We start from the raw sequence: 10,000 nt of genomic DNA, 5'->3' as shown, positions 1-10,000 counted from the left end.
AAACATGGAGCAGCTGTGTCTAAGTGTGTAGGGTGGTCGTCCACTGGGTTACAGGGTCGTTGGTTCGATCCCCCGTCGCCTACGGCCCCTCCGACCACCACCACAAACATCCAGCAGTCATACACATTCACACGAGGCAAGGTGGGTGAAGTGTCTTGCCCAAGGACACAACGACCATGACACAAGGTGACAGGGCGGGGATCAAACCGCCAACCCTTCGATCATTGGCCGACCCGCTCTACCACCTGAGCCAAAGTCGCCCCGAAAATGTACATGTAAAAGTAGCAATTTTTTTTCTCACAAAAGAGTGGTTTTGGTGCAAAACAAAAGGCTTACAATCAATATAAAAATGACAGATATGAGTGCGCATACCTAGAGAAGGCCTTGGCGCAGTGGGGGCAGATGTAGGGTTTACACAAATACACACACACACACACACACACCCCTCCCCCCCGCCCGCACACACACACACACACACACACACACAGACACACACACACACACACACACACACACTACACATACCTAGAGAAGGCCTTGGCGCAGTGGGGGCAGATGTAGGGTTTACACACACACACACACTACACATACCTAGAGAAGGCCTTGGCGCAGTGGGGGCAGATGTAGGGTTTACACACACACACACACTACACATACCTAGAGAAGGCCTTGGCGCAGTGGGGGCAGATGTAGGGTTTACACACACACACACACACACAGACACACACACACTACACATACCTAGAGAAGGCCTTGGCGCAGTGGGGGCAGATGTAGGGTTTACACACAGACACACACACACTACACATACCTAGAGAAGGCCTTGGCGCAGTGGGGGCAGATGTAGGGTTTACACACAGACACACACACACTACACATACCTAGAGAAGGCCTTGGCGCAGTGGGGGCAGATGTAGGGTTTACACAAATACACACACACACACACACACCCCTGCCCCCCGCCCACACACACACAGATACACACTACACATACCTAGAGAAGGCCTTGGCGCAGTGGGGGCAGATGTAGGGTTTACACACACACACACACACACACACACACACAGACACACACTACACATACCTAGAGAAGGCCTTGGCGCAGTGGGGGCAGATGTAGGGTTTCTCCACGGCGCCCTGGTGTGAGCGGACGTGGTAGCTCATGCGGTCTTTCCTCTTGAAGCGCTGCTGGCAGACGGGGCAGACGTACGGCTTCTCATCGGAGTGGGACAGCCGGTGGCGGTTGAGATGGTACACGTCTCTGAAGGCTTTGCCACACACCTCACACGCATGGTTCTTCCTCACCTGGTTGGTGCTCGGGACAGGTATAGGATTCTGAGGGGGGGGGGGGGAACAGTGAAACTCGCTATATTAAAAAAATTATAATAATCTCGCTAAAGGAAAAAAAAATCATAAATAAAGTATTTTTAAAAATTCATTTTTAATAAAAAAAATTCAAACATTCAATACCTGTAACACACCCACACACACACACACACACACACACACACACACACACACACACACACACACACACACACACACACACACACACACACACACACACACACACCTGTTCTATGGAGCCCACCACTACAACAGCTGCCTGTATGGGCTGAGGTGCTGCAGCCATGGTTACTGTTGCCGGAGCGATAGACACAGTCACGGGCTGACTCTCCTGATTGGACAAAGGCAGTGTGTCCATGGAAACTGTGGGAAGAATAAGGAAGTAAGTACATTTCATTAAAGGTGCTACGAGGAACTTTTAAATATTTCTGAAACAGTCTAATTTTTCCTCTGATGATCATAAATTACATGTAACAGCAAACGAGACCATCAGTGCAAAGAATGCTATTTTTATATAGTTTTTCTTAATGCCTTTGTCATGGGTATACGCTCACCCAGGAACAACAGCTGGCGTGGTGAAAACACTACCGCTTTAGTCCAAAGGGGGGCGCTAGAATTAACACAAACTGAAGCTATCTTGTCATCAAAATTTGTTTGTAACATCCAGTGGGTTAGAGTCCCACCGAAATAGGTTAAAGTCCTGTTTCCTATTTTTCATTTGCTTTTCTAATGTCTATTCTATACTTGATGTATTTTAATCTTGATGTATTTCATGCCCCTGTAAAGCACTCTGAATGGCCTTGTGTCTGAATTGTGCTACAGAAATAAACTTGCCTTGCCTTGCCTATGTGTTAAGTGTATCTGCTGTCTGTATGAATAAAATAAATAAATGAAAAAGATATATTTCTTCACCAGTAGTGAGTGTAGGCTGTTCCTTAAAAGGTGCTCCAAGGAACTTTCAGTGTGTGTTAATTCTAGCGCCCCCCTTTGGACAAAAACTATAGTGTTTTTTTACGACGCCAGCTGTTGTTCCTCGGTGAGCGAATACCCATGACAAAGGCATTAAGAAATTTATGATCATCAGAGGGAAAATTAGACTGTTTCAGAAATATTCAAAAGTTCCTTGTAGCACCTTTAATAAATAAATAAATTAAGAAGATAGTCATCCCCCCCCCTCTCTCTCTGTTCCCCCATTTCACCTCTGTTTCTCTCCATACTATCAAATAAAGCTTGAAAATATATATAATTAAATATATTTCTTCACCAGTAGTGAGTGTAGGCTGTTCCTTAAAAGGTGCTCCAAGGAACTTTCAGTGTGTGTTAATTCTAGCGCCCCCCTTTGGACAAAAACTATAGTGTTTTTTTACGACGCCAGCTGTTGTTCCTCGGTGAGCGAATACCCATGACAAAGGCATTAAGAAATTTATGATCATCAGAGGGAAAATTAGACTGTTTCAGAAATATTCAAAAGTTCCTTGTAGCACCTTTAATAAATAAATAAATTAAGAAGATAGTCATCCCCCCCCCTCTCTCTCTGTTCCCCCATTTCACCTCTGTTTCTCTCCATACTATCAAATAAAGCTTGAAAATATATATAATTAAATATATTTCTTCACCAGTAGTGAGTGTGGGCTGTGTAGGTAGAGTCAGATGTAGCAGAGAGAGGGGGACAGGCTGCTTCCTGACCCCCCCTCCCTCTTCCCTCTCTCGGGCCGCTCTGTCTTTCATCTTGATGCCCGTGTGCACAGACTGGTGCCGCCGCAGGTTGTAGCTGTTCTTAAATTCCTTGTTGCAGGTCGAGCAGACGTGAGCCGGACGGGACGGCTTGGACACAGGCTTCACTGGGAGGGGAAATTAAAAATAAGTAAAATTAGTCAAATGTATTTATATATATAGGGCTTTTCACAGACAGGGTCACAAAGTGCATAGAAAATAAAAGCACTTTACTGGAGGGGAAAAGTTAAGTTTAGGGTTAGGGTTAGTTATTTATTTCACACATATACACAATTTTATTATTATTATTATTTTTTTTAAAGATATTTTTTGGGCATTTTTATGCTTTATTGATAGTGCAGAGAGACAGAGTTGAAAAGGGGCAGAGAGGGGAGTGACATGCAGAGAACGACCGCGGGCGGGAATCGAACCCGGGTCTGCTGCTGGGCCCGGCCCGGGAGGTGGGACGCCCTACCAACTGAGCTAAAGGCGCCCCCCACACAAAAAAAATTCTATTCTACATACTACATCTTATCATAAAAATAATCTAGTTAGGATGCAGTAGGCATACTATTGGGACATACTTTTACTCTCTTATTTCATCCTAACATTGCGCCTTGATCTTGCCTCTTGTTTTTTTATCCGTCTCATCCCCGTTTGTTTTCATATGGAGGCTTCGTCGATGTGACGTCACTTCACGTGCGCACTAGATCGTGGGTCAGAATCGCCCAAATAGGATGCAGTTTTCAACACTAAAAATCTCGTCCGGATGTAGTAGACTTTTGGGTATTTCTAACCATACTAAATCCGGCCACAAGATTTGGGACATCCTAAATCTTTTTTTTCTACCATACTAAATAGTAGAAAGCATGGGGATTGGAACGCAGGGCTAGAGTATCATCCTAACTAGATTCTTTTTATGGTCAGATGTAGTATGTAGAATGGAGAAAAGAAAGAGTATGCGAGTATGCGATTCGGAACGCGACCACAGAGTATGAATCTCACCTGGCATTGGCTCTTCATTCAGAGCAGCTGTGTCCACGGTGGACGGAGGCGATCCCATGTGATCAGACGAAGCATTCTGATTGGCCGTCAGATCAGGAAGTAGGTCAGACTGCTCAGACTGACCCTGGGACGACGGCGTCTGTAACAGAGAAAACAGAAAATATGTTTATTATTCCTTCAAAAATCTTCTGCACAGAAATTAAAACATGTTAAAAAACCTTAAAGCCCTACTTCACCGGTGGGAATATGAAGGTGTATTGAACTCTGAGATCCTATGTAGTATAAATGTGCAAACATTTTAGAAATCGGTTCATCCTAGCCTGAGAAAAGGCAGAAAGAGTGTTTTATGGTCTCACTGTCTAACCCTACATTTGACATCAGACATAGTAAAATGTAGGGTTAGGAAGGATTAACAGGACAGCTGGGCCAAGGGAAGACTGAGGGAAGAAAAACCTCATTCATTATATTATAATAGCGCTTTTATAATGATATAATGCCGCTTCCATATGGGTGAAGTATTCCTTTAAGAATGTCATTGCAAATAACTGATCCTGGATTTCTTGTTGTGCCTTTTAATAAACAAATACAACTTGAACTTGTAAAAAAAACAATGTAAATCAAACCCCTAAAAATCCAGCTATGTAACCATGACCCCTCCGTGACCCTTCCCACATATTCAACCGCCATTCACAAAACATCAAAGAACAATTCAAACAGCTCGTGCGTCGGTTTTGGAGTTTCACACTCACCTGAAAAAGGAAATTACTCCAAGAAGTGTCCATCCTTGAACTGATTCACCCGGCTAGCGAGGGTGGGAGGGGGGCAACAATACTCCAGCGGTGTGCTAGCAAAACACTATCTGTCTGTGGGCCTCGCGTTTTCTCTACCTAAAATACGGAAAAACACAATGACATTTAGCTTTAAACAACTTAACACGTAATGGTGGTTATTCTGCGGTGAGATAAGCGTTAATATGGAGGTCTGTTGTGTAGCAAACACGCACTGACATGGTGATTTTTTATGGTAAATGCGACAAAATGGTTCGTAGCATGCTTATGACACGTCCATTGTACAGTATCATGCCTTGCTTTAATAACGGTTGCATTTTGAATATAATTGTCTAACTATAGTAATACAATCTGGTGAATGAATGACATGCAAGTAAATAGTTATTTATATACAAAGGATGTAGGATGTGTCATCATAATCAGCAGCAGTAGAATAAGCAACGGAGTTCCAATCACCAACCACCAAAAGCCTCGGTGTTGCGTGTTTCTCTTGCCCGGGTTAGAGCGTTCCTTGTCGGCTTGGGTCCACGGCTCCGCCTCGCTGTTTCAATCGGTTGGGTGACATCTTTTTTTCTTTTTTCAAAAAAAAAAAAAAAATTATACTCGCCCTCCCTCCCTCGCCGTCTTTCTTCCCTTTCTTTTTTTTCTTTGCTAAACCTCTTCTTCACCCTCCTCTCTCGCCTGTCCCCTGTCTGCCTTTAAAGGGAACGTATTTGGTGAGCGCTACCCTCTCCAACCGGACCCCCGTGTGTCGTCTCTTTCAGCGTATAGGCCGACAATTAATGGAGATGTTACGCCGAAAGCTGTCACCATATATACTGTATAAAAAGGCTGAGTGTGACCCATCGGAATATGTGACGGTAGGGGGCGATGTTGTTATAATAACCATAATAATCCACACTCTGTGTAAGTATAAACCATGGACGTATTATAAGATGGTATCAATCAACCCAGTAGGCTAGTACCGTAGTGGGACGGGGCGTTTTTCTGAAACTATTGATTCTTTGAACCAACATAGAAACTGGTTGGATAGCTTTATATAGCGGTTGATATCAGTTGGGTATATAATAGCCTAAAAATAAATAACAGACACATTCTGATGGATCACGGATTTCGGTATAACACCTACTTACACAAGCAGTTCGTCCATTAATTCCCCATCCGCTTCAAAACGGGTCTTGTTTCGACACACACACACACACACACACACACACACACACACACACACACACACACAGTACGCAACGATAAACTGTCGGCTAGAAATGGTGTCTAGTTTTAACGGTTAAATTAACGGTTTATCCTCGACGCGCGTGAGTGAGCAAGTTCAACCGCTGGATCAGTTGTCATGACGTCCGTTCTGTGTTGCCCGCACGGCACCAGACTCCATTAAAAAAATACGAATTTAATGTAAATTTCCTTTAAATTCACAATAATAGTCAAAGAAATGGAGACCTAAATAATTGTTTGCCGTTAAATAAGAGCCGCTTATTAATTCGGCAGGCACGTAGTACTTTATTGCTTAAAGAAATACAACTTTTCACCTGTGTTCACGTAGGGGTATGGTCAGATAGAATGGCAAACCAGACTCCTCTAAAAAACACACACATTTAACGTAGATTTCCTTTAAATTCACGATAGAAATTGCAGTAACAAACAAGTTAATTATTGTTCACCTTTTAATAAGCGTAGTTGGTTAATTCGGCAAGCAGCAAGACGTTTTTATTTTTAATTTATTACTAAAAAACAAACAAATTGAATGTACAATTCACAACAATAATCAACACAGTATTAAACACTGAAAGTAAAGTTTGCCGTTTAATACGAGTCGCTCATTAATTCGGAATGTACCAAGTATTTTATTAACAAAAAAAATAAAAATAAAATAAAACTATCACCCCTAAGAAGGCTGTTCTAAGAAGGGGTATGTGGCCCCTGTGTGTGTGTGTGTGTGTGTGCGTGTGTGCGTGTGTGTGTGTGTGTGTCGAGACATATTAGAGAACAAAAAATAAAGTAAAAACAGAAATTATAATTTTTTTCACTTAAAATCTTTATTTTGTCGCTGCTTTCACAATAGATTCAAAAGCACCAGCACTCCGAACAAACAAACATTATAATTCCTACAATTTTATAATTCCTACAATTTATGTCTATTACATATAATATCAGACTTGGCTTAGCTGTGGTGTTTCATATACTAATACATTCAGGGAAATAAGCTCCATCAAAAAACTGTTATTTTCAACACACACACACACACACACACTCGCACGCACACACACACACACACACTCGCACGCACGCACGCACACACACACACACACACTCACTCACGCACGCACACACAGAGACGGACAGAAAAACTAACACACTCTGACACTCTCGCACACACACTTACACACTCACTCCCTCACTCCCTCATGCTCACACACACACACACACTCACTCACTCCCTCACGCTCACACACACAGACACACACACACTTGGCTTAACAGAGTTTTTTCAAAAGCAACACAAAACGTACAGTATGTCAGTGCCTTTAAAAAAAAGTACAACACACACAATCCATAAACGATAATACTTGGTGCTCACTTGAGGAATAATAATTTATGACCTGCATAACTTTTCTATTCGTTCCTAAATAGACTCAAAACAAAATCACGTTAAATTTCAACCACAAAAAAACAAACACAATACATTTCCAATATGTGATTATTGATCTAATGGTTGCGTTCCGAATCGCACACTCTTTCTTTTTTCTATTCTACATACTACATCCGACGATAAAAATAATCTAGTTAGGATGCAGTAGGCATACTATTGGGACGTACTTTTACTCTCTTATTTCATCATAACAATGCGCCCTTGATCTTGCCTCTTGCTTTTATATCCGTCGCATCCCCTTTTGTTTTCATACGGAGGCTTCGTCGATGTGACGTCACTTCACGTGCGCACTGGATTGTGGGTCAGAATCGCCCAAATAGGATGCAGTTTTCAACACTAACAATCTTGGCCGCATGAAGTAGGACATCCGGGTACTTCTAACCATCCTAAATCTGGCCACAAGAATCGGGACATCCTAAATCTTTTTTTCTACCATACTATATAGTAGAAAGTATGCGATTCGGAACGCAACCTATAATTCAACTAATAACCATTTAAATCAACGGCAAAACATGAGTACGGCAGCGACAAACGGAATATTAAGATTTTAAATATTTAGGTCTTATCTTGATGTATTTTTATTTATTGCCCCTGTAAAGCACTCTGAATGGCCTTGTCTCTGAATTGTGCTATAGAAATAAACTTGCTTTGCCTTATGTTCTTAAGTTGTGATATTTTGTAGTCTGTCTGAGGTGTTTTAATCCTTATGAATCAAAAATAATAAAAAAAAACAAAGACATGTGGAATAAAAGTGTTCTGTGTTGTTGTACATGTCAGTTATATGTGTGTATCAGTCAAACTTACGCTCAAAAATATACAATAATAAATCTTTAAAGGGACACTGTGTAACATTCTAAGTAATTTATTAGCTAAAATCAATATCCTCATTCATAAATATGTCCTCATTGGTGTAAAATCCCCTCTGCCAATAATCTGAATTATCCTCCTGAGCGGAGAATTACAAATATTAATATTACATTTTGTACATTGAGCAGGCAAGTCTTATGGAGGCATTCACGTTTTTGGAATGTCATCAGGTGCATTGTTTAGAATTTAGAATTGTTCTTGTCCTTGAAGGCCACTGTAGCTTCTGTTATTATTCAAAAGGGGTTGGGGTTACCCAGGGAGCGTTGCATTCTAGAACTTTCTGGAACTTTCTTGATGATGTCACATTACACAGTGCCCCTTTAAGAAGAGTTGGGGAGTTTTTCTAAGTGAGTGAACAACATGTTCAATGTGTGTTGGGTAGAGTGGACGGGATGTATTTGTTGTTTGTATCTATGTATAAAAAATAATAATAATAATAATATGGATATGGATATGTTAGATAGAGCTCAGTGTATCCTATGTTCATCAACATTATTTTATTTAAATGTTTTATTTCTATTCATATTTTCCATTCGCTTTTCTCATGTCTATTCTAATCTTGATGTATTTTAATCTTGATGTATTTCATGCCCCCTGTAAAGCACTTTGAATGAATGGCCTTGTGTCTGAATTGTGCTACAGAAATAAACTTGCCTTCACTTCCAAAACAAGTATACAAGTATACGACAACAAGTATACCAATTTTTTTTTTTTGGATATTCACTGATTAATTATCGGTGATTTTATCTCTGATTTCCAACAGTGTTTCATTTGAGTTCCACGCTTACCAAACGGCCCTTCTTTACATTCCTAAATAGTGTGTGTGTGTGTGTGTGTGTGTGTGTGTGTGTGTGTGTGTGTGTGTGTGTGTGTGTGTGTAAATCATTTTGGTGAAATGTCTTTTGATGTGACTGACAGCTTCCTGCTAAATAAATAGATTGTCTGTTTTGATTCCTTTTCTTTATACCTTAAAACAGTGAGGACTTCTATGAGCACGAATCAAGAGTTGAATTTCTCAGTTTGTTTCTGCACATGTATATCATGTACTTAGGTCATTCATTGCAGACGTACTCCATTTTCCTCAAATACAAAATATTGTAAATTTACGACTTAAAATCTCAGTGTATATCCCAAGTTTTTTTTACAAATAAATTTTATTTTTTTAATTTGGATATTTTTCTTGGAGAATATCCGACTTTATTATCATGGTTTTCCTTGGCTTTGAAAACACCGTTGAAGACAAGAGGATAGTAGAAGAATGTTTTTATGTATGAGAATAAAATATCAAGAAATACTCTGTGCCCCATTTCATCTCTGTCTCTCTGCACGGTCAATAAAAGTCAGTGTACCCCTCCTGTCTCCCATGTTTGGTTACTGTCACTCTATGTCTCTTGGCGGGGTATAACTGTAAACAGATTATCGTTGTTCTGAAACATGTACAATGACAAAATAAACCATCTTGAATCTTGAAGTGCCAAAAAAATAAAAAATAAAAAAAAAATCTTAAAAAATAAAAATTCCAATAAATCTTCATCTCAAAGTGACGTGGGTCTAGCGAACAAGTGCGTGGTATTTTTATTCATCCATATGTATTTATCTAAAGCCGTCACACTTC

General features: G+C 40.6%; 2 protein-coding genes across 3 annotated transcripts in view; both read right to left on the bottom strand.

Moving 5' to 3' along the window:
• LOC307263173 (myc-associated zinc finger protein-like) overlaps nucleotides 1-5,576 on the bottom strand; it is a 12,105-nt gene extending 6,529 nt beyond the window's left edge. The window contains exons 1-6 of one of the 2 annotated variants that reach the window (XM_080044248.1): nucleotides 5,247-5,576; nucleotides 4,815-4,952; nucleotides 4,066-4,204; nucleotides 2,964-3,188; nucleotides 1,574-1,710; nucleotides 1,085-1,335 (exon numbers count right to left, since the gene is read on the bottom strand). In XM_080044248.1, the coding sequence (XP_079900374.1) occupies nucleotides 1,085-1,335; nucleotides 1,574-1,710; nucleotides 2,964-3,188; nucleotides 4,066-4,204; nucleotides 4,815-4,847 (785 nt within the window). In that variant the 5' untranslated portion in view covers nucleotides 4,848-4,952; nucleotides 5,247-5,576. The remainder of the gene's footprint in view (nucleotides 1-1,084; nucleotides 1,336-1,573; nucleotides 1,711-2,963; nucleotides 3,189-4,065; nucleotides 4,205-4,814; nucleotides 4,953-5,246) is intronic. The other variant, XM_080044249.1, reaches the window with a different exon arrangement.
• A 1,317-nt stretch (nucleotides 5,577-6,893) lies between these two features.
• Nucleotides 6,894-10,000, bottom strand: part of cdipt (CDP-diacylglycerol--inositol 3-phosphatidyltransferase (phosphatidylinositol synthase)) — a 13,512-nt gene continuing 10,405 nt past the window's right edge. Inside the window, exon 6 of the mRNA XM_080044252.1 lies at nucleotides 6,894-10,000. This exon is cut by the window's right edge and continues 1,193 nt beyond it. The gene's annotated coding sequence lies outside the window, so the exon portion shown is untranslated.

Source organism: Ammodytes marinus (genome assembly GCF_949987685.1).
Source record: "Ammodytes marinus genome assembly, chromosome: 16".
Classification (NCBI taxonomy): domain Eukaryota; kingdom Metazoa; phylum Chordata; class Actinopteri; order Uranoscopiformes; family Ammodytidae; genus Ammodytes; species Ammodytes marinus.
The sequence above is the reverse complement of the archived record's forward strand: the minus strand, read 5'-3'. Positions and strand labels throughout refer to the sequence as shown.